The 26224-nt window shown below is 36.8% G+C and overlaps 1 protein-coding gene across 3 annotated transcripts in view; it reads right to left on the reverse strand.

Moving 5' to 3' along the window:
* NKAIN2 (sodium/potassium transporting ATPase interacting 2) overlaps nucleotides 1-26224 on the reverse strand; it is a 525471-nt gene that overhangs the window by 275459 nt on the left and 223788 nt on the right. For all 3 annotated transcript variants that reach the window (XM_054514433.1, XM_036404578.2, XM_054514432.1), the window contains exon 2: nucleotides 16078-16215. In XM_054514433.1, the coding sequence (XP_054370408.1) occupies nucleotides 16078-16215 (138 nt within the window). The remainder of the gene's footprint in view (nucleotides 1-16077; nucleotides 16216-26224) is intronic.

The raw sequence follows: 26224 nt of genomic DNA on the forward strand, positions 1-26224 counted from the left end.
AAAAAGTAACTAAACAGAAGTCATCAAGAAATTTGCCTTATAATACAGCACCAACCCAGGATGTGTAGGAGCAATTCAAAGCCTACAGAGCTTTAGATCTCTTTCCCTCATATCTCAGCTGAACAGTCATTATTGTACTGAGTAATTCTACTTTCCCCTACTAGCCCCCCCACAGAGGTAGAGTTGAATTATCTTGGTAGAACGTAATTCATTGTCAAAACAAATATATTACCATGCCAAATTTAAATTGTAATAAAATTAGGCTTCAAGCAATAACAAAACCAAATGAAAAATGCTAGTGAATGAGAATTATTTTGCTTCTGTCATGAGGTAAACTCATGGTTCAATTAGCAAACAAATGCATCTTGAAGCATTCCTATCTCCACCCAGATTTCAGAGAGAGACTGATGAAAGCAAATCCTAACCATTAACAGCAATACATGCCATTTTCTGTGAAAATGTATGCTACAGGTAATAAAAGCAAATTGCAGTATTTGTTGGGCTAAACCTGTATAGTTGCTAGATGTCAAAGTTGATATGGGATATCTGAAAAGCACATACACATACTGAAATAATTTGCCATTCAAATAGTGTCAAAATACATAGGTACTATTAGGCAACTAATTTAAAAATACTGTCTGTCCAACATACTGTTCTCTAATGTACCCCAAACTGCTTGGGAATATGTGACTGAGCACTCTAGATTTCTGATCATAAGACAATATTTTGTAGCTCATACCATCAGAATTCTTTTAATGACCTGAGGATTAAAACAATGTGAAACTCAAGGAGTCTAACACTTTGTCCAGAATATATAAGTCAAAATTCAGATGTAGAACTGAAGTCAGTTATGTTCAACATGTACAATATATACTGGAACCAGACTCAGAGGAAATTAGTGGGGAATAACCCAGTCATAAGAAGTAGTAATTATGCCAAGGAGGCAGTCAAACAAACAAACAAACAAAAAAACAAACAAAAAAGAACCCAAAACCAATCAAACAGAAAAATTGCTATCCCATTTGGTTTGTAGAGATAGGAAGGAAAACTTGAATTTCCAAAACACAACTGATGCTGAAAGATGATGAAAAACTATGATACTTATCAGAGGAACTTGTAAAAAAGTTCAACAGAGACACAAAGGCCGATAAGAGGATTAAAAGAAATGAAAAAAGAGAATGCACAAAAAACTCCCAGAGTTGAACCTTGAAAAAATAATTTTTACAGATAGGTTAACTACAGCACAGGTCCATAGGCAGCAGAAGAGTGTAGACTCCATTTTTGAGAATGGGAAGTGAGCAGAGAATTTGCACCACAGCAAAGTCCAGGAGAGAAGATATGACAGAGTATCTCATTATTGCCTACATTAAGGAGCACAAGATCTAATACAGTTACCTAAGCTATTCAACAGTGAGGAGAGAACATCCATTAGATTTTGCAACTACTAAATGAAGGTTTTCTATAGAGAAACAGGGCCAGGAGTAATACAGTGTCACTAAGTCCATATTCTATTTATTTGATTTTACTCTCAGGATCACTCTGGTGATACACACTCCTTTAAGGCAATAAAAAATAAAAAATCCTCATGTATTTCAATGTGTTTCAGTCCTCATGATTTTTAATGCCAGAACTTGGCAGTTCTGTTTCCCAGATGACAGAAAAGGATAAATCTGAGAGTCTCATCATCTCTCCTACTAGGGGAATGAAGACTAGTTTTATGGGAAAGGCAACATTGTATTTAAAATTCCCAGTCATTGTCATGCATGAACATTCACAACACTTCCCTGACTTAACCAGAGCTTTTGAGTTTCTACAGACTCTCTGTGATGAGGTTTGTGCAGGAATCATCCTACTATGCACATCTTTTAAAGTACAATTGAGTGCAAATCACAGCATACAAGAATCAAAACTTTTTACCTCATTCCATGGTCAGTGCCTGTTTCCAGGCCTTTTGTGACCATAAATAAAGCTGGCCATTTTTAGAATCTGTTATCTTAGAACTCAAATATCAAATGGTAAAAAGTCAGTGTCAATAAAGTTGTCAAAGAGACTACTCACACTGAAACAGCAATGGATTTTAGAAACAGAAGGCTGCTTATTCACATCGTGTCTACACCTATGTGAATTTAACAATGACATATTTATGAGAGAAAAGCATTGTCAATCACCCTAAGACATTCAGACGAATGCATTAATATTGGTAGTAATTAAATTTATTATAAGGGCAAGTCTCTTAAGACAGAAATAGGATCTAATTTTGCCACAAAATTCAGAGCATCAGTAAGAAATAAAAAATTGGCTTAACAAGACAACTAAGAGGCGTAGGACCCAAAACCTTTGTACCATTTATGCCACTAAAAATATTTCAAATCTATGAATACGTATTTCAAAAAGAGTAAAGACAGGAGAGTGCTTCTTGTTTCACAGAAAGTAGAAGCAGTACCTAGGTAAAACAAAACTCATAAATAAAATTTGTGACAGCCTTGTTTCAACATTAAATTTCAAACAGGAATTTGCTCTTCAGGGAGATGCAAAATTAAATATGTAGAGTGCTCAGTGCCATAGGCTATGAATAACTTTTTGGTTTTTACTCACAACAGAAACATTTTGAAGATTACTTTAGATCTAGACTAAAAAAGTCAAACTGATTAACACTGAGATGATAAAATAAATGATGCCAATTTAAAATTCATTATTTTGTTTTGAAATTTATCGCCTATTCAAACAATTTAGCAAAGGACACATGCTTGTTTATGCATTACTTACATTATGCTATCCTTTAACAAAATTTTTATCCAAGGAACAACATATATGCTCTTCCAAAAGATGGTGATTTAATAAACTTGAAAACTTCTGTAGATATTTCTAATGAGTTCTGCCTTTTTTCTAGTTGGACAGTAAACCCACCAGCTAAATGTTTGATTTTGTGAGCCATAAATGAAAGGAAAAACATCCACTGGTTTCAGAGTACAGTCAGCACAGAATCTTTAACTGGCCTACTAGCTGATAAAAAACAACAGGAAACCCAAAATTATTTATGTCTCATTCACCCAAAATTGATACTGAAATCAATGAAAACAGCTGCAGAGCTTAATATAATAAATAAATAAATAGAAATGTAACAAACAGGATGATTGAAAATGGTTATGAAATTACAGCTAGGAACCAAACTGAGCAGCAGCACTATTGGTTGCTTGAACTGGTATAGGGGGAATCATACCATTTAATTGTAGAACTAAAATGTTACTTTACTAGACTTGTATAGAAGAAAAATTTATATTGATATGCAAAATTCTGTCCTTAGAGGCATTTATAATTCAAATTTTACCTGCTGAGTTCATAGCACGTAAAATGCTGCTTCGCTATGATCTAACCAATGTGACTCTATGTAGCATTAACTTCTATGCCTAATATACATAATAACCCATAAAACAAAATGCAAATAAATAGCGCCCTTGACGGCTAAATTATAGAGGTAGGGAGCATTGGAAATTTTGGAACATGCTTAATAGTGCATTTTACAGCTCTACTCATTGTTTATCCTGCCTTTCAGTGTCATTCAGAAAATGTATCTCTACTGGTAATGTTCTCACAGCAACAGGCAAAACTTGAAAGAAGTACCATGCCCTGTTTCTTGTGGAGCTTTGGGAGTTGAAAACAATAATGAAAACAACAAAAATTTTAAAAGGGAAGTACAGATGGAAAGAGAAAAACATCTCTGAAGTTCTGAAATGAAGATTCGTGACAAGATTTACAAATGATTTTTAAGTAGGTTCTTGTTCAGATGGGAAAAAAAAGGCCACATTTGGAATATAACTGAAGAAAAGCATCTCCATCTTCTCTCAGAATTGGAAATGGGGATTTGTAAATGAATAGGGTAGTATAGCTTTGTGTGATTCTCAATGCACCTTTCTTGTAGCATAACCTCAGGGTGACAATGAAGCTCACAAAATAGAATCAGCCACATTTCTTAGAAAAAAAAACCTCTTGGAAAAAATATGAAGGTGGATTCCAGGTACTGTCAGGTCATCCTGTGCAGAGATATAAGACAACTATGACTAAAGTCAGCTTCATTCAAATTACTAAGATTTCATAAATCTTAATCAGTTGGCCAGAAGAACTTGGTTTCAGTTCGGTACTGGTAAGCAGGGCTGCTCAGACTTCATTTAATTGAAAGCCAAAACATCATTTTAGCTACACGCAGTACAATGTCTTTTCAAATATACATGTAGAGATTAGCAGAGATTAGGGGGAGACAGAAGTACAAAAGGAGCTGGAATAGAAAGAAGAGCAGCAGCAGAGTTTTTGTTCTGTGGTGGTATTTCACAACAAGCCCAGAGCCAGTTACAAAGGAGAGGCAGCACAAAAGAGGAATGTGAGATTTGAGCAGATAGTTGGACTAAAGGCAATGTTTCCTGTTTTTTCTAATGTATATGTCACTGTGCTATAAGATGTTAGTTAAAATATATTAGTCCCTTGGAAGAAGCACAACAAGGGATACCAGTAGCCATTGCAATAGCCACGGAGTCTGACAAAAGTTATCACAAAACCAGGTTCAGGCATTAGCAGCTTTTCCCTTGCTGAAAGAAGGTACCAGCTTTGTCTGGGATAGCTTTCTTCAGCGTAGCTAGTATGAAGCTATGTTTTGGGTTGGTGCTGAAAACAGTGTTTTTACTATAAAGATGTTTTTGTTGTTGCTGAGCAGAGCTGGCAGCCCCTCAAGGCCTTTTCTGCCTCTCACCCCAGCCCACCAGCAGGGAGGCTGGGAGTGCACAGCAAGTTGGGAGGGGACACAGCCAGGACAGCCAACCCCAAGTGACCCTGGCAACACTCCATGCCATATGACATCATTCTCAGTATATAATGTGGGGGAAGAGGGGAAGAGGGGCATGTTTGGAGTGATAGCGTTTGTCTTCCAAATAATTTTTAGGCATGATGGACCCTTGCTTCCCTGGGAATGGCTGAGCTCCTCCCTGTCCATGGGAACCAGCAAATGAATTTGTTGGCTTTGCTTGCATGTGCAGATTTTGTTTAATATCTTAAACTGTCTTCATCACAACCCATGTATTTTCTCACTTTTACCCGTTCAATTCACTTCCCCATCCCAGCAGAGGGGAGTGATTTTATGGGGCACAGCTAACAGCTGGGACAGAGAGATACTGCCCAAAGACTGTTTTTCTTTTTTTTGGGTTTTTTTTTTTTTCCTCACTGTTAGGTAGCTGTGATTCCAGTCTTTATTCCGAGACTTTACTGACAGTTTGCAGCACCCCTATGCTTGCTGGATGCACTGGGTAAAACACAGGCTTGTAACTTGAGAGAAATGGATTCACATGATTATCTGTCACAGCCTTTCATCTGATAATGAGAAAATTTCTCAGACCTCTAATATTTCAGCCCCCATGTTCTAAAGCAGTGTGGGAGAATACTTCCCTACTCCAGTAGCATCACACAAGGGCAGAGACATTAAAATCTTTGAGGTGGACAGATATCTCCATGAATGCATGCTATAAACACATAAAAGATAACAAGATAGAGATATAACCTTTTAGACAATCAAATGTCAGCATAATTAATATACAGCAAGTAGAAAAAAATACTAAATAAACAATGTGAAAATCCACAGTGACAAATACAGGTGTAAATCTGGGAAATACAAGGAAACCTGATTACGCTAGATAAAGAGAAATATTCAGCACCGAACTACAGAGGTAATCTCAGAGCAGTGGAAACATTACTTTATCCTTGCTTTATTTTTAATTATGTCTAACTGGCCAGGGCTATTGGGTGCTTAAGAGAATTTTAATGTTTCCACTGCAGTTTAGGTAGAGGTAGCAAACCCCATGGACTTCATCTCTAATCTATTCCTTTACCTATCTGTTTAAAGACTTCATCAGCTAAGTCATTCATTCTCAATGCTCTTTATAGTATTTCAACCTATTAGACATTATTTCAGCCTATTAGACATTATTTAAACAGAAAGGGTTGCTAGTTCTTCTAAAGAGAAAAAAAAAAAGAAAAAAACGAAGCATAGACCCCACTGTGGAAAAAAACCACACTTGTTATTACAGTGAGACAACAGAGGATCTATTCTAAAGAAAAAAACTAAATGCAGAGGAACTTCATGTTTTCAACTTTCCATGGTGATGTCTCTGGTTTGAATGCAAATAAAGTACAATATTCATCATACACTGTTTTCAGTTCTACATGGAACTTTACTTCTCAGTGGCGACTCCCTGGAAAACCTCTTCCTTTTCTGTGGAATGGGAGAGGGAGAGCCACTTTGAATGGCTACTTTTTAAATGTGAATACAATTCATTGTAAGGGAATAAAACCTATAGGAAAGGATGAATGTAGCTGAATTCTACTGTAGTCAAAACTGTCATGAGAGTAATAATTGTGGATTTAAATTGAAAGTATCAGTCACTGAACAGGGTTCTGCATAAAATTTCCTGGGAACCAAAGCTGCACTTAATTATATGATGCAAATTATAATCTTTGATCTTCTAATAATCAGCATTTTAATCACTTTAAAAAACAGTATTAGCTAAGTGTCTTTAAAAGGACTTTTTTATAATGGAAAACTTAAAAAACACTCTGAAAATTAGTGAAAATCCATCTCAGTCTGAAGGAAAACAAAACTCCATGCAGAACTGTTCAAGTAAATTCTGTACTAGAGTCTTGTCCAGAGTGTCTTTAATCGTACTTTCTGAAAATATATCAAATTAATTTTCAGGAATCAGTGGCTCTAAGAGTCAAATAGATTTCATGTTCAAATAAGGGAGAAGAGTATACTGTGTTTTTAAAATGCTTGGTTTTTAAAAAGCCTCTTGGAGTCTGGCCATTTTTCTTTTACTCTTTAGAACTGTTTTCTGACAGCAGGGAACTTCTGAGAAAGTAATGTCCTACACAAAACTTAGAGAAAGACTAAAGAGCTCTTATATGGGGATCACTTCCTTTTTATGTCTTGACTAGTTCTCTGATCAGCAGGGGGTTTGTGTTTTTTTTTTTTTTCATTGTGCTTTCCTAGAGCTGGCAGATTTACTGTCTGAGTGCTCTTTAATCTTCAAAGAATATTTTACACTTTTTAAAGAAGAGCCATCCTTTACATAATTTCCTTTAGATTAATTATTTGTACCCTCAATGCCTCACACCTAAATAAGTCCCAGTGAAGAGAGCAGATGAAAGTAGTCAAACTTCACCCAGACAATTACAGGGAAAAATACTCTATCCTAAATAATAAGAAAAGTTTAAAATAAAGAGCCAAAAAATGACAGTAAATGCAGAGAAATTTACTGTAGACTATCTTCTTTCATCAACTTCCATACAGTCAAGACAGATGCATTCTGTATAATATTATACTGGAAGTGATTCTTGAACATATTTATTCAAGGCTTAGCTGAATCTCCAGGGCTTAAGAATTTGAAATCCATTGAGATTTCTTGCAAGTTATCAAAATATATCTATAAGGAGAGGTCAAAAGCCCAGGGTCATCAAATCTTAGACCAACTTTCTGGACTGATTGACAGGTAAAAAACAAGATCATTTTTTAAAAACATGTATTTAATACTCCACCAATAAGCTAATGGATAAGCATACAGAAGGAAATACTTTTTGAACACTGGAAAAGTTAAGCTTTTGTTTGATCAAGTTCTGTACGTGTTAGCCATTAGACTCAAAATTTGGATTAGTGCTATGACACTGACCAGCTAGCTATTCAGAAACTTCTATTCCCTTCACATTCTCATCCCTACCCTAAAGCAGGCTAGATTCAGTTACAAAAGTAAACTGCTGAGTTTGTCCTTTTAAGTATAAATTAAAGTATATTTGAATCCACAGCATACTAAAATCTAGTCTTTTAACACAACAGCAGCAAAAGCACTCTATTAAACAGCATACCTCCCTGTGAATCAAATCCCTTTCAGCATATGTTGTTCAAAGTCCAAAGGGCAATCTTCTACTTACATCCCTACTCATTTTTCACAGCATCTCCCAGACGTGAGCGAAAACCTCCAATAAAATAACAGTCAGCCAAGTTTACAAAGGTCATTTGTATGGAGATAGCATCAGTAGTAAAAGGACAGACTATAAAAAGAATCTCAAACTCTACTCTTCCTTGGCATCCAAAGTATCACTAATCTTTTATGAGAATTTTTAAGAGAAAAAAGTTGCAATAACGTGCTCTTGTTCCTGGTATTTCTGAACATGGAGATATTTCAGAAAACACTGACAAGACTTGAGGAAGGACTACTGAAAAGGTGACCAGAATAAAGGACATTTTTTAAGAAGAGCTTTGACAAACATTTTTATTGAACAAACATATTAATGAGCAAGTATTTTCAACCAAAATACTAAGTATAAATTCTGGAGTGAAAAGAACGCTAACATATTGAATACTTATCATGGAAAATGTCAAAGAGAATTTATGCTGCTATTCATGGCATGGAAAGCATTTCAAGAAAGTGCCCCTATGCAGAAACTAGTACACCATAAAATACCAGTGCTTCATTAGCATCAATTTATCTGGCATAACAAAAATTAAGCCGTGAATGAAGCAAAGCTAATTCAGGGCTGAGGTGGACTCTCCAGCACTGTAACTGTCTTAATTCATGTTATGGAGTTTTACCAGTGTCCCAAGCATGTTTCTGCAAGGTTTACTAGTCCTCTTTTAAGTTTTCTAGTTTTAGTTTGTATTTTTTCTTTGTCCTTATCCTCTTGGTCACACATTTTTCACTTTAAAGCTTTTATTTACTTCAATGCAATCCTATGCTGCATTATAGTTTTAGCAACTTTATATCTCCATTTACTTCATCAGACACAACCTTTCACAGAAATGTTTATTATAGTTAACTATCTCTACTAACTAGGTATACAAGTGTGCTGTTTCTCCCTTGCTTTGTCTCCTCTTTAATTTGGGAGTTTACAGGGATGCTAAAGCAACATTCTACTGAAAGTGTAAATATGGTGCTTAGAGAGATGGTTCAGTGGTGGGTTTGGCCATATTAGGTTAATGGTTGGACTCAATGATAATACAGGTCATTTCCAATCTTAATGATTCTATCATTCATTGGTTTTCCATTAAGATGAGGATTAGTAAAAAATGTTTGTTTCTTGATCTTTCTGGAGGCACAGTGACCACTAATATCTTAGTCACTGTTAGTTGATGACTAGACATAATTCTGTTTCTAAAAACTCATCTGTTTTTTTTTCAGCTGAAGAAAAATGATTTACATATCTAATTTTTAATTAACAGCCCCAAGAATAAAACGAGTAAGCATTGAGGAACTATTTTGTTTAAATTTCACCTTAACATTTGTTCTATTTATATGTAGGCAGAGCTTTCCATAATGGCCACTTTGGGGGGTGCTGTCACCTCCTCGATCTTGCATCATTTGTGTTTTCTGAATCTCTTTGATTTTTCTGATTGAAAATGTAATGGTAGTGTGCTTATGATAGAGCCACTTGAAACGAATGGATGATGACCTTCCCTTTCCTTCCCAAGTGTAAGAACATCTTAATACACATGCAGTTCTCAAATAAAAAAGCTGTTCTGTCCCTCCCTGTTTAAGGCACATGTGAAGTTTAATTCCTAGAATTCTATGAAATCTGGGGAAATTAATATTCTGTCATCATTATCTTTCATTGCTTATCCCTGAGATACGTCTTTTGTTTGTTTGTATTTAACTTTTTCATTGGGTAGGTGTATATTTGGATTACTCCTGACATTTTAGTAATTACTTTTCACTGACACAGATTTTCTTACTAAGATGGAAATATAACTGTGGTCACACACTTCCTGGTTGATCTGGCTTGTAAGTACTAAAATATAAATCACCTTCCATCACACTATTTTCTACCTGAGTGAAACAAATAAATCCTGAAATTTTTTATACTGAGAACAGCATGGATAATGAAAGATGTTTCATACAAGTAACATTTCCAGTTTTAGGTGGATTTACTTCAGTCTTCTTCAGCTTGCCTTCTAGCTCACATTCAGCAAAGATTTTAGTAAATAGAATGACAGAATTTCCTAAAATTTAATCATTTGGTTGCTGGAATTAGTGATAGGTGCAGGAAATTGTTTTTTCAAGTCCATTTGTGCCAGAAATAGAAGTCTAAGGGGCTGGTCTTCTCTGAAATATAGTAGATATAATAGCTAACTGTTTTGTTACTTACATTAAAAATAAAATTATCAGAAATCTATGTGAGTAATAGAAATAATCTATTCATTAAATACATTGAAATACAGAAATGAATATATAGGTATGAACACAAAAGGGACAGAGACAAGACAGGGGTGTTTAATGCATTAATTCCCTCTGTCTTCAACATGGAGGATGGGCCAAGAGAGTCTCAGTGCCCTGAGATGGAGGACCATGACTGTGAGAATGATCAGCTCCCAGCTGATCCTGAACTTTTGTGGGATCTGCTGCTCCAGCTGGATCCCTACAAATCTATGGGGCCTGATGAGATTAATCCAGATTCCTCAAAGAGCTAGCTGATGACACCTCAAAGCCTCTCTGGATGATTTTTGAGTGGTCTTGGGAATCCAGAGAGGTTGACTTCCAGTTGACTGTAAGCTAGTTAACATAGTCCCAATTTTCAAAATGGCAAGAAGGAGGACCCTGGAAACTACTTGTCTGTCAGTCTCACTTCAGTATCTGTTAAAATAATGGAAAATATTATTCTGGGAGATATTGAAAAATGCTTGGAGAACAACACAGTCATCAGTCACAGCCAGCGTGGCTTCATGAAGGGAAAATCCTGCTTATCAAACCTAATTTCCTTCTACAACAGGGTAATCCATCTCATTAATCTAGAAATGCAAGGAAATGGATTCTTTTTGGACTTCAGCAAAGATTTTGATACTGTCTCCCACAGAAACCTTCTGGGCAAAGCATCAAGTTCACAGCTAGATAATTGTGTTATGTGATGGGTGAGCAACACACTCAAGAGTTGGGCACAAGGGATTATAGTGAATGGGGTGACATCAGGCTGATGTCCTTCACTAAGCTCCATCCTCAACTCTGTGCTCTTCAATATCTTCATTTATGACTTGGATGAAGGACACAACGATATACTAAGTTTGGCAAGGACACCAAACTTAGGTTGATGGAGGAGCCATCAACTCCCTCAAGGGCAGAGAGGCCCTGTAGAGAGACTTTGACAAATTAGAGAAATGGGCAATCACCAGCCATATGAAATTTAACAAGGGCAAGTTCCAGATTCTGTGCTTGGAATGGGGCAACCCTGGTTGTGTGCACAGACTGGAGAAGGAGAAGCTGGAGAGCAGCCCCATGGAAAGGGACCTCGGGGGTCCTGGTTCAATGGCAAGCTGAGCATGAGTCAGCAGTGGCCTGGCAGCCAGGATAGCCAAGCGTGTCCTGGGGGGCATCAGGCACAGCATCACCAGCTGGGCAAGGGAGGGGATGGTCCTGCTCTGCTCTGAGCTGGGGCAGGCCTCACCTTGAACCCTGTGCACAGTTTTGGGCAGCACAATATAAAAGAGATATTGAGTTATTAAAGAACATCCAAAGGAACAGTAGAAGGATGGGGAAGGGTCTGTAGTCCCTTATGAAGAGGAGCTGAGGTCACTTGGTTTGTTCAGCCTAGAAAAGAGGAACCTGAGGGGAGACCTCATTTTGGTTTTCAGTATCCTCACAAGGAGGAGTGGAGGGAAAGGCATTGATCTCTTCTCTCTGGTGACCTGTGACAGGATTTAGTGAAATGGCACAAAGCTGAGACAGGGGAAGTTCAGGCTGGATATCAGAAAAAGGTTTTTCACCCACAGGGTGGTTGAACACTGCAACAGGCTCCCCAGGGAAGTGGTCACAGCACGAGCCTGTCTGAGTTCAGGAAGCATTTGGACAATGCTCTCAGGCACATGGTGTGAATCTTGGGGTGTCTTGTGCAGGGCCAGAAATTGAACTCAATGATCCTGAAGAGTTCATTCCAACTCAGCACATTGTATGGTTCTATGATTCTAAAAACAACAGAAAAATTTTCCCATTCATTTTTATCCATGACAAACTACTGAATCAAGGAAGAAACTGAAGAATATTATTATGTGTGCTTGAACAAACTTGAACAAACAAGTCATCTTTCCAATGGCACAGCTTGAAACAGAAGCAGAATCTTGATTCCCAGCCTCCTGTGACAGCCACCAGACAGAGCTACTACTAAAATGTTCAAGGTCATTTACTTAATTGTACTTATAATATTATTGGGCATTAGCTCAAAATGATTATGCAGAAAATTATTGCTTATGTTCGCAAATTATCATTTGCTCTGAAAACTTGTGTAGAGCAGAGAAGTAATGTCTGTGTGCCTCCTTCTATAAATAAATGTCTACATCTCAGTTGCAACACAGTAAGTACAATTAAGCAGAAACACTGAATGGTTTGTCTCAGAATGGAGAAGTACTTCCTAAGAAAACCTTTTACAGAGAGCAGATTCAGGTAGGAGTCTGACTTCACAGACTTCAAAATTTTGTGTCTTGCAGGCTGACAAGAATGCACAATGACTATTCTATTTAATTTCATCATCCTTTTTGTTAAATGGTTTTACACATAATTTTTCCCCTAACCGTTATAAAGAAGGCAGAAGTAAAATAAGAGGAAAAACTTGTTTATTGTGCAGATGAATGAGCAGTAGAACAAGTTGCTCAGAGAGGTTGCAGAGTCTCCCTTTTTGGAGATATTCAAAAATCATCTGGATGCAATGCTGTGCCATGAGCTCTAGGATGACCCTGCTTGAGCAGGGAAGTTGGACCAGATGATCCACTGTGGATCATTGAAACTCCAGTTCAAATGACTCCTTCTAACCTCACCCACTATGGGATTCTGTGAAAATATATTTTTTAACAATTTCTGTGCTGAGCTTGAGTACACAGACTTTCCTATTATAAATAAAACCATTACCTGGAAGAAAAATCAAATTATGTCAATAAGGTGTATTAATGCCAGAACTCACTTATTAAAAATGTTAAGCATAAGAATCCTTTTATTATAACTGTTTTACCTGAAAATTGGTTCTCTTAACAAGATTTAGCAAAACAGTCATCTGAAATGTTTTCTCCCCAAAAATCCTGGCCAAATAATTCACCATATGGAGACTGTCTTTAAAATTCAGAAAGGTAGCTCAGAGGCTTTACAATTTCCCATGGCATGATTACAGTCGTTGGATAGTATCCTGGTATCTACATATGGGAGATGAACTGCTGCACATCTTCATGTGCTACTTTAAACATTTTTTTAAGAAAGGAAGATAATAAATTTCAATTTAAAACAGAAATATTCCAAATCTGAATTGGGAGAGTCAGGGATACTTGTCATATAAGACATTAAGTAGATCCCACTAGGTGTGCTGAGCAATTGACCATATCTAGTCTTTAAAAAGACATAGATTAGCTCAACTGTACTCTCTGGGGCCTAATGGCTTGGCAGACTGATGATGCTGCAAGAAGCAGAGACATAAGGTAATTGCCTCTTTCTCTTTGTTTTTTTGTTTGGTTTTTTTTTTTTTTCACATGTATAGCAGCAATTACATGTTAAGTAATGTACCACTAATAATCTATCCTTTTCTCACAGACTTAATGTGACCAGGTACAAGCTTGGAAGGGACCTTTAAAAACCATTTAGTCCCCTGCCATTGGCATGGATATTTTTCTCTAGATTTGGTTTTTCAAAGTCCTATCCAACATGGCCTTGAACACTCCCAAGGATCGGGCATACACAAATTCTCTGGTCTGTTCCAGTGTCTAGCCAGCCTCATTGTAAATATTTTCTTCCTTATGTTCAATCTAACCCTGCCTTCTTTCAGCTTGGGCCTATTGTTCCTTTTTCTGTCACTACAGGCCCTGGTGAAAAGACCTTCTCTGTCTATCTTGTAAGTAAGTCCCCTTTATATATTGAAAAGCTACAATAATGTTTGCCCAGAGCTTTCCCTTCTCCAGCCTGAACAATTCCAACTCTCCCAGCCTGCCTCTTGAGGATAGATGTTCTACCCCACTGACTGTTTTCATGGTCCTCCTCTGGACCTGCTCTAAGAGGTTCATGTCTTTGTTTTACTGTGGGCCACAGAGCTCCTCTGTTGATTCAACTAAATAAAGGATGAGATTTTTATTATTGTCTTCTTATTCAAACAGTCTATGATAACTGGCATATTCAGGTGTCTTTTATAAACTCAAAACAAGACAGTTGGATATTAGATTGGTTCAATCCAAATCAATGAGATGATGCAGAGAGGCAAACTCACAAAGCCAGATGGGCTCCACAGTTGGGGTGAGCTCTAAGAAAGATGTGTGCGAAAATTAGTTAGAACAGTGTTGCACAACCACATCATTCAGAAACTCATGTGAACACACTCAATTTATAAAGTTGGTGCTCTTCCCCATTCACAATTCACTTATCATAGTAGCAGGCCATTTAAATATAATTTTTTGTTTAGCTCAGTTATCCAATTTGTGCCCATGCTTTGTTTTATGCCACAGAATAGTCTTGGGATGAACATTTAACCCTTTTTCTTTAACAGATTGAATTTTGCATTTTTATTTTCAAGTCTCTTGTACTGGTCAGAGTCCCAGAAAAGAAAGGAGACTCCAGTTCAAATGACTCCCAGTTTTGTAACTTGAAGGAAAACTAAATATTTAAGGCTTTCCACATACTTATCAATGTTGATAGTAAATTTTTTGGAATATATTAAATTGTGTGCATGCATAAAGGAATCACACATGTGGATACAAATTTTCTGCATACAGGAGATCACAGAGACAGAAACACAGACACAAATGTTAATGTATTTCTCCCAGCATCACAGTAATGTAATATGGATGGTAGCACTGGGGTAGAAGCAAAATTTTTCTTTATTCTGAGTGACTACTGGTGTATGAGGGAACAGTTAAGAGAGGGACTTTGCAGAAGAGGTACAGATTCAGTGGAGTTAACAGAGACAAGGGGTAAAGACTTTAAACTGAAAGAGCAAACTGCAAATAGGTTTAGATTAGATATTAGGAAATCCTCTTCACTGTGAGGCTGGTGAGACACTAGAAAACATTTTCCAGAGAAGTTGTGGATTCCTCATTCTCAGAAGGGGCTCAAGAGTAGGTTGGAGCGGAGTTTAAAACAATCTGGCCTACTGAAAGGTGCCCCTGCCAGCCTGGAACCAGGTGATCTCTAAGCTTGCTTCCAATGCAAACCATTCTATCATTCTAAGATCCCCTTGTTTTCATCTGACATGAAAATATGGCTGTGTATGGGCAAATTTTTCAACTCCTGTCTCTCAAATGTATACAAGCTTTACATGAATTAATAATCAATTCAGACAGTAATTAAAGATTGTTATGAAAATCTAACAAAAGGTATTCTGAATGATGATTTTCAGAGTTGCTATTGTTTTCTCTTTGTAGAAGTACAAATGGCAAAAACTCCAAAAACCCAGAGTATGAAAAGAGAATTTAATTAATACTGCATTGTGCCAGAGAGTACAGACATACTAAGTCTGTGTATAAGGGGTAGCTGAATAAGGAAAGAAATGGATTAAAAATGTTAATTAAGGTCCAAATCCTTATTTTCATATTGGAGCCCTCAGTCCATTATTTCTTACCATAACATCATACCTCACTTCAGGTTGGATTATAAATTCTAGGAGGCATGTACATAACAGATAAGCACTCTAGCAACAGAAGTTAATAACAATAATGAGTAACTATAATGAATCACGCCTCTGTTGGGGAGGTCCAGTGTATCTAGGAAAGTTACAGCTAACATTTAGACTAGCTCTAAATTCCCCTAATACTGAAGACATTGTAATTCCTTAAGCTGACTCCACTTGAAAGTTCATATTGTCATGCACTTAATGACCATATTGACTTTTAAATTTTGGAGACTGTTACCAGTTGATTATTGCAGGTGTCCCAAAAGCGAAGTAAGTAAATGTCAAAATGCTACAGAAGAAAATTAAACTAAAATAAGATTTCTATTTGCTTTAAGAATGATGCAGTTTGGAGTGTTTTTCTGTTTAGGTTTTTTTTTTTTTCCCCCACATGCACATCAAAGTAAGTAAATGAAATGAAATACTCACTCCTGTTATGTAACGAGGTCTATACTGGATGGTTCCAAATAAGCCAAGAATGACTATAATAATGTGTATAAAATTTGCGAGGATGGGTGCCCACTGATAACCAAGGAAGTCAAATATCTGCCTCTCGAGCACAGAAACCTATGATTAAAAAGCAAAAGCATAAATAGATTAGAACAAACCAGAAATCATATATAGAGGTGTTTCCCCTTCCCATATCCAAGACAATTGCTCGGAGTTAAAAAAATACTTGTCAGCAGTAAAATAAGATGACTTTGAAATGCTTCAACTTCTAGTTTCAATGAAAGCTGCACTTCTCACTGGTTACTGAGGTATATTCTACCAAGATACAAAACTGTTCACCTAGAATGGTATGTTTGCAGGAGGAGAAACACAAATCACTCTTACATACAACAGCAAATGTTTTAGGGTATCAGTGCTTTTATCAATGTTTTTATTACAATGTTTTAGGGTATAGTGCTGAAAACGTGATAGGTTTATGACATCTTCTCATCTACACTGTTTCCATTTACAACACCATCCTTTAGCCTGGTCCAGTCTCTTCCACAATTTCACTGCATTTTGATTTTTATCTCTTCTCTCTACTCCAGCTATTCTGTCACTGGGCTTTTACCTGTAACCAAATACATGCAACTTTTTGATCTGGTTCTACTGATAATGACTCTACTTTACATTCTTCCATTGTCAGAACATCAGCTGAAGTATAAACTTCACCAAGACTCTAGATAAATAATATAAAATAATATTAAAAATCAATTGTGGAACAATCCCATCCCAGTCTGATGTTTAATATCATTCCAAACAGACAGGTCAGATATTAGAAAAAAATGCTTTCCTAGCAGTACCAGTAGAAATATTTTCACAATTCCAATAGCAGATGTCCCTTAAATGGTGTTCTAACATTATGTAAAAATACAGTACTGTAGCTCAATCCATAGGTAGAATGACATGTTTGGACAAAAATAATATTTATGTTAATATTAGAAGGCAATGTAATGGTGAAGTATATTTAGACAGAAAGATCAGGAAGTTTCTTTGACAGCATTCCAACAATTTCATTAACTTTAATGGTGAATTGATAAATTTCACAAAAATGTGAATAAGGAAAATAAAATTTAAAAATTAAATTATTATTATTAATAATTAAAATAACAGCGATGTAGACAGCACACACTCAAAAAAAAAAAGAAGAAAGAGCAAGAGCAAGAAAGGAAGAGAAAGAAAAAAAGAACAGGTGGTTGTTTCTTGATTAAGTTTCATTAAATAACAGGTAACTATTTACTGAGTTTATGTTATGCTGTGTATGAACTGAATTAGGTTTATGTGCCAACCACTCTGTTAATTTAAAAAATAACACCTTTTAGATCAAGTACTAAATGAGTAATTAACTACTGCTTTTGTATGGTACAGCTATGGGAGAATTTTTCAATTTTCATGCCACAGTCCACTATCACATGAACACTTTCTTTTTGAAATTAAATAAGAAAACTTTTCATTAAAAGACATCCTACATTCACATCAGCATTGCAAATGTAAAAAGGCTGTTAATTATATGCTATGTACCGACATTTGTTGAACTTTGAGATGGAGACTGCCAAAATAATCCTAGGAAAGTTTGCCAGCCATGTAATTTCAAATTTGAGTGTTCAGGTTTCAGGTCAAACACTGAATTTCTCTTTTCAACAAAGACTTCTTTCAAACAACTCATCCTTCTTATAACCAGTCTTAGTATTTTGACTACCATTTTATTTTACATATTTATTGAATGAAATTATGTTCCTACATGATCCAAAATGTTTCTGAACTATTTGCGCTATCCTACAACTCTCCCTAGCAGAGGAAAGTCACAGAAGAGTTCCCAGAATCCCAAGACATGTCTAATGGTGACAATGGAATGAAGAAGAAACAAAAGGAAGGTCAAGCTGTATTAGGAACTTCATGAAAACTCAGATTGCCTGTGCTTCTAAGTTTATCATTAAGAAATATTTCCTTGACTACAGACACAGTAATTTATATTAAAAAAGGCCAACATGTGGCATGAAGCAGTATTACATAGGTCAGTGTGAGGTCTGTTAGGTGTATCAGCAAAAGACCTGTTAACCTAAGTGCTGTTAAACAGGTAACAAAGGGAAAATTATCCCTCTGAGCACAGAGCTCTTATTTTCATCAGATAAAGAGTAAATGAGAGGAGCAAAGCAGTAGCAAAAAGAGTACAGACTGTTCACTAGACTGCTTTTAGTTTAGTAACAGTAGAGATTCAGCAAGCAAAAAACAATACATGGGAAGCTGCAAATCATTCAAACAGCAGGAGATCATCCAGTTAAGTATGCCAATTACAGAGGAAAATTGCAGCATGCTAATTAATTGTATAAAAAGTAGAAAACTTCATATTCCTGACACGACTTCTAGTCAAAAATGAAACTGTGCTACCATGCATCAACATGTTTTGTTTTGCTTGTCTTGGTGAAAGATGCAGTTCCACCAAAACTTCTCCTTGTGGGACTGCATTGGATAAATGGCTATTCTGTGAGAATATTTTCTTTTCATACATCAATGTACTCTTTGTTTTTTCCCATTGCTAGTAATTCCTTCAGTACTAAGCAACCACTCAGATTTTGGGGCCATGTTGAACTTGAGGTGAGTAAATACCAAACAGCAGGGCACACAAGACAGGGGGTAAATACAGAAGAAAAGGACAAGTCTGCACCACTTCTGTCTATGTATATCTACCTCTCATTTGTCATAGGCAGAATTGCTATTAAATTTTCTCACATCACTTCAAGGAATCAGCTGTGTGCAGGAGCTGCTGGATATGTGAAATGGCAGCACTCTGTCAGGTGTGTACAGATGAAATGCTGTAGAAATGCAACTCTTCCTTAGAAGATCACACTAACATGGCAAGGTGCATTGTGGATTTATGAAATGGAAATTATAGGACAGAACTAGATCTTTATTTCCACTTCCTGAAGAGATGAAGGTGAAGAGACACTAAAACTTATCCACAAACAAACGAAAATATAATACAGACTTTCTACATGAGTTATTTTCTAAAAAATCTCACCGTGTTTCCAAAAGGAGAAAAGTAGAAAGTAGGACAAAGTAATAACAAAGACTACTAAAAATAGTATTATGTAGCTTGCTCCTCTTACACAGATGTCAGAATCATAAGGGATTTCCTTACATAGCAAGAGAAAATATAGATGTGATTTTGAAAGCATTTTATCCCTTTACTTCAAAATTTTTGGTTAAACAACTGCACTTCTTGAAATCATACCTGCTAGCTTCAATGTTTAATATTGTTTCAAGGATATTACGGAGATAAAGGAAAGAACTAACAAAGAAATATTAATCTTTAAAGTCAAGGAATTTTCTTTCTTCCTCCTCAGGGGTTGGTATTGGCACTTTTAACGTTTCTGTTATTGACATGGGCACTGGGGTTTCGCGCACCTTTAGTGAGTTTGCTGATGCCACCAAGCTGTGTGGTGCAGGTGACACACTGGAGGGAAGGGATGTCATCCAGAGGGACCTGGACAGGCTTCAGAGGTCCATTTGTGTGAACCTCATAAGTTCAACAAGGCCAAGTGCAAGGTCTTCCACCTGGATTCATTCGGGCAATTCCAAGCCCAAATCCAGGCTGTGCAGGGAGTGCATTGAGAGCAGCCCTGGGTAGACAGACTTGGGGTTGTTTGTGGACAAGAAGCAAAACACAAGCTGGCAAAGTGCACTTGAAGTCCAGAAAGCCTACCCCATCCTAGGCTGCATCAAAAAACAGTATGGCCTGCAGGGTGAGGGAAGGGATTCTGTCCTTCTACTCTGCTCTGGTGAGACTCCAGCTGGAGTGCTGCATCCAGCTCTGGGGTCCTCAATACAAGAAAGATGTCAACTGGTCAACTGAGGCCACTAAGTTGGTCACAGGGCTGGACACCTCTCCTCTGAAGACAGGCTGAGAGAGCTGGGACTCTTCAGCCTGGAGAAGAGAAGGCTTCAGGGAGGCCTTAGAGCAGCCTCCCACTAGCAAAGAGGGGCTTACAAGAAACCTGGAGAGGGATTTTTTTAACAAGGGCAGGTAATGACATGACAAGGGGAAATGGCTTTAAGCTGAAAGAGGGTAGATTTAGATTAGATATTAGGAACTCTAAGAAACCCTTTCTTGTGAGAGTGGCAAGGTATTGGAACAGGTTGCCCAGAGCCATTGTGGACTCCTCAGTCTCTGAAGCTGTTCAAGACCATGTTGGGTGGGGCTTTGAGAAATGTGGTCTAGTGCAAAATGTCCCTGCCCATGATAGGGGTGTTGGAACTGGTGTTGGAACTAGATAATCTTTAAGGTCCTTTCCAACCTAAACCATCCTGCGATTCCATGATGCAGGGAAAGAGTTTAAATTGAGAAAAGCAAAAAGTAAAAAAGGTTGTTTTGGATGAAAAAGTATAATATGGTTGAAAAAGAAAAATATGTTTTAATTCAATTCCACGCTAATAATGCAGTGAACTCAGAATGTAGGATTATGGACAGTCAGGTTCTAATGTTAGAAAATAATCACTCACCACATTGTCTTCTTAGGCAGATTATTTGACGTATTCACTGATAAAATTATAGAAGACTTTAAATAAAGGGGACTATTTTACTAACACATTATTTTTTCCAGACTCGGGCAAACTATTGTAAAAATAAATAGAAAATAAAATGAACCCATATAGTGCCAAATTGGCATAGCTCAAAAACTATTTCCAGATTCTTGTCAGAGGCTGGTTGTTGTTAATAGATTAACAGTGTTACTGACCTTGAGGGATCTATGAACTGAATTTCCAGAGGAAAATGAAAAACATTTGGAGATGATTCCTAAAGTATATGATTGGACTAGAATTTCAGACAGGAGCCATAAAGAAGAAACCAGTCAAAAGATGATTTACAACACAAACTCCAAAATAGAAAATGACTAAGTGCCTTTGCTCAGAAAGCTCCTTGAGAAGAAACTCAACCACGACTGAAGAAACTACTACTACTACAACCACGACTACTTTACAATGATACAGAATCTAAACTTTGCACTTATATAAATTAAAGTTTACATAGGCAGAGACACACAAGAGGATATGTACAGCCCCTGCCAGCCAAGGTCCTTGGACAGCAAACACAGCACACTGGCGCTCAGCATGTCAGGGCTGAGGCAGGGTCACACAGCTGGCTGAATGGTGCTAACAGGCTCTCAGCAAAATCCGAAGGAAGAAGAGCATTAGCTTAAATTACAGTGCAGGAGAATTAAACAACCATGGTTTATATCATTGAATGGCTCCCACTAAGAACGAGCTAAGGAAATTAAGCTCTAATCGCTAAGTCATTAAGTCCCCTCAGCCCACACCATCTAATAATTCCCTTCTGTTTTTGTGTTAGCTTTTAAGTTTTTAAAATACTTTCAGTTCTTGCTCTATGGCATAGAAAATTAAAAAGAGTCAACTAAACACAAGTATTTTTGGGCCTTTAGCTTATGAACGATTTCTAATGCTAAAGCCTGCCTGCATGAGTACAATATCCCCAGCTAACACTCCTCCAGCACTTCCATCATTTTGAGGCAGAATGCATTTATTTGTGCCATTCCTTAGAGAGGTTCATTTAATTTTTCATCAAAACTTCAGATAGTATCCTGAGATAGAGAGCCCAGTTACTCAGAAAATTCTCCACAGTCACCCAGCAGAAAAACAGATTAATATTTTGAAAGTCAAATCTATGTGAAATACACATACACATCTGCAAGCGTGCATGCGCATGTAAGTCAAGTTCTTTACTGTAAGACAGCAGGGTAGATAAAAACAATTTTTTTTTTTTCTTTTTTGGTAAGAAGAAAGGCAAAAAAGGCAACACTGAAATTAAATGCTGTGAAGACCTGTGGACACAATGGTGTTCTTGGTGCATCTAATATAAACCATCAAGACCATAGCAAGAGCAGGTAATTCGAGTTAAAATCAAGAAGGAATTAGTTTCCACTTGTCCATTCGTTCCTCAAAGGAATCACATATATAATACTAAGCCACCATCCTTAATCCATTTGATGTTTCTGAGAAAAGGAATAGGCCTTCACCACTCTCGATAAGAAGCTAATCATAGTTTTTAAAAATCCTGTGTAGGACCACATTCCTGCATCATATTTTGTATAAGTGGATTCTGCTGTGACCTACTAAGGACAACAAACCTCTCCTCAGGTACAGAGTGCATTCTTAGTCTTAGCTGCTGCCTTCCCTAACTGAGCACAGCAATAATAAAAAAATGACAAGTACAAGTTTTCTGCAGTAGGTTTGCTGTTATGGAGTAGTGAGAAGCATATCTACACAGCATTGTAGAGATAATTGTGCCTCAAATGGCTGTAGTTTTTACTGTACAAAACCAAATTCACTTTTACTAATATTTAAAACAACAACAAAAATCCAGAATTTGTGAGGCATATAACATTCCAATACTCTTGAAACCAGCAGAGCATTTCAGTTAATTTATTTGTTTCTAAGTTTTGTATACAAACGCACACTCGATTCCAAAGACTTGCTTAGATGGGTTAGAGACTCAAGTTCATGACACAATTTAGAGCACAAATATTAAAATCGGGGTACAGCAAATTTTGTGTGTGTGTGTGTGTGTGTGCATATGTGTATGCTTTAAGAGAACAGAGTTTCTTGTTTCTGGCTGGCCACCAGTAGCAAGAATTAGAGATGTGTCAGAACACATTCTTTTTGTGTGTCTGAAAGAAAATTTAAAAAATCCATCTCATGGAAACTCTTCTACCCCATGAGACTATCAATAAGTTAGTAGTTCAGCTACAGGATGAACTTTAGCAACAGGTGCTAAGTTTTAATCCCTGTAGTATATTTTATTTCCTGCTCATGAACACTTGTAATAACAATTTGCGAGTTATTTAATATGACATATTTGCATGCCACCAAACACAGGGAAAGGTGCATAAAAGTGGTTTGCTCTCAAACTGATAATTGGGTCAAGTCACGAGGTTCTGTTTTACCTTAAAACCAAGATAATGTTGTAGCACAAAATCCTCAGCTGCCAAATACCAGCAAGAAGGTGTAACAAGAAGGCTAGCTGTGACTGTGGCCAAAGGCGGGATCGTGACTGATGGGTTAGTGACCATCACTGGGAATTACTGTAAATGCTGTCAATGTACGAGTTTCCTTCCATCTCTTTGGCTGACCCTTATTACTCCCTCCATCTCTCTCAATCTTGCTCTCTCTCTTTCCTGTTCACATCCTTCTAGCAAGAACATCGAAGCACTGGCACCCACACTTTAAGGTGGCAAAATTCAATTTTACTGACACTGCTGAGAAAGCTAGAGCCAATTCTACAAGTAAAAATGCTTTTGAATTAAGATTTAATAATAATTTATGATTGAATAATCTGAATTGGCCTGCAGTAAAGCCTGAAGGCAAAATCAAGCATGCAGAGATCATTCAGAAAGATTAGCCTGATCAAATACTTTCAAATTGTTTCTGTCCTTATGGAGATATTTATCAATAAAGTAGATTTTGGTTTCATTTAAAAAAATACAACTAGTTTCTACACACTGGTTAATATTATGCTATATTACATTTGTAAACTCAAGAAAGATGTGATAATGCTGTCAGAATTTACAGAAGGAAGTATCTCAGCTATGTTTAGGTAGTGAACCTATCTTCTATGTATGATTCTCAGTCCAGGACAAACTCTGGCTTAATACCCGAAAAAAAAATTACCCTATAACAACAGCAAAAAATTAGTCTCTAGTTCTCAGCAGGAAAGGCACACCTGTAAGAAACCTCTTTAGCCAAATTATTTTGAGTGGAGTTGGCAGGGATCACTCATTATCTCATCAGGTCTGAGTCTGATCATAATAATAATAACCAGGCATTTAGTAACAGAGTGAAAATCAAATGAAAATAGCCAATCTAGAGTCATTAGTTGTTGTGTCCTGGTGGTTTTATTTGTATGCAGGTATATAAGTGTCCACAAAGCAAGAGAGAGAATGACATGGTGAGAGAATGTGAAGTAGCCCATGTCAGAACTGTTAAGGCAGAGAGGGCTCCTTTGTAATCTCTCATTCCACAACTAAACCCGGATAAGCAGAATGCTGACTTTACTGTCCTTACAGAAATCTCTCTCAAGATGCTTCTACTGGAGTAATCATTATTACTACATGGAATATTTGAAGCACCTGCTACATTTTCCTGCCTTGGCATCACCTGAAAACTGATATATAAACTATGCTGATCACTTTATGGAAGAAAGATAATTGACATCAGTTATAGACAGAAAAGTTTCTACCTGCTGAACTTTGCCTATTACCTGTGTATACAGCCATCCATCCTTAGAGAGCTTCAAGTACTGTGGAAGGAATGAAGGCATTTTCTCTGCAACATGGCTGCCTTAGAGTCAGACTTGTTATCTGGTCTCTACACAGAGTCTAAGGGAGAAGCACAAGGTCTCAGACCTCATCTTCCAGATGTCCAGTGTTCCCAATTCCCAGGATCAGCACCTTTAAATTCAATGGCAGCTGGGGAACACTGATTGCTGTCTATAACCCAGTTCTACAAACATACATTTCTATCCAGAGCATCAAGGTTTTTGGGTTTTTTTGGGGTTTTTTTGGTTAATAAAGAAAATGTGGTTTCTAGGCTAGTTCAATACTTAATTCAGCTCGAGAGTTTTTGATTTGAACTGGTTAATTTACATTATATTTCAATATTTAATCATTTTTATTCAATCTTTTTTGGAACATGATTATAAGGGGAAAAAAGGCAGCACATCAAGCACTCTGTGCTGTCATTGTCATTATAGGAAAACTCTAGGTCATTCCAGCTCCCATGGACAGCCAGAGTGACTCAGTCAGACACTGCTCCCATTGAATATTTCAAGGAAAACACAAAGAGATGGCTTTTTCCTGATTTTATGAAACAATATGTTTTAATGAGTGGGACCCTAAGCTTTCTGATTTGAAAAAATACAAAAAGCTATCACCTGCTCCTGGAAACACAGCCTCAGTAATATAAGTAAACAGTACAGATTATAGTCTCATTCTCTAGCCTTTTCCAACATTAACACTTCAATAAAATTAAGAAGCAGTCTGATCAGTCCTTTTCCCTAGCCCCTATTACAAATGCAATGAATATAAAGCTAGTCTGTAATGAGTAATGTACTAATTAGGTGTGCTGAACTCCTTTTTAGTAGCCAATTCATGTGTGGATACGAATATTTCCTTCTCTTAGTACATTCTTTCTGAAATACTGTCTATTCGCTTTCAAGCTTTATCAACTTAAAAACTAACAAATACAGAAAAAGGGAAAACTAATAAAGTTCCAACTTGGTGAGATGCAAAGCTCTTCTCCTAGTCTGTTATACAGAGAAGTTAAAATGTGAGGCACATGGAAAAGGATAGATGCAAAACTCTGACAAAAAGAATAAACACACAAGATGAATGTTTGATATATTATATAGAGCTACTAGGTGTTAGTAATGATGAGAATGGTGTAAAAAAATATATATTTCCATACAAGTAGATTGTCCAGAAAAAAATGTATGTGGAATAAAATTAAAAGTTTCAAAAGAAAGGGAAGTCAAAACCAGTCAAAGCAGTAAAAACCAGTCAAAGTAGTCAAAATCATTTGTCTGAGAATAATTTACATCAGTAATTTGAGACTAAAGTCAGATTTTTACTGGGTGTTTGTTCTGTGTATTGAAGGCTAGTGTTGTGTCCTGGATTAAACTCATTTGCTTACCCAAATTATACACTCAAGCACAGCAGCACATTCTCAGAAGATATGTTAATGATGAACATTTTGCTAAATAACTAAAATAAGGTTTTTTAAACTGTCCTTCTGTTTTTCATATGGTAAAAACCTGACAAAAATATTATACTTCTCTGTATCGAAAAAAATAGCATCCATTTTCTGACACCAGTTGGTACCTTAACATTGTGAGGAAGGCTGGAAAAGCTGCCTAACAAACCTGCATGGCTGACATGACAGTGTTTGTGGCAGGTTTTTTCTTCATAAGGAGAGCCAATCACATACAGTAAACCAAAAATTGGCTCCTTGTCAGATTTTATCCTCTACTCTTCTGCATTTGCCTTTGAATCTTTGTTTTCCCCACCTCTCAATTTGC

Source organism: Molothrus ater, chromosome 3, assembly GCF_012460135.2.
Source record: "Molothrus ater isolate BHLD 08-10-18 breed brown headed cowbird chromosome 3, BPBGC_Mater_1.1, whole genome shotgun sequence".
Lineage (NCBI taxonomy): Eukaryota > Metazoa > Chordata > Aves > Passeriformes > Icteridae > Molothrus > Molothrus ater.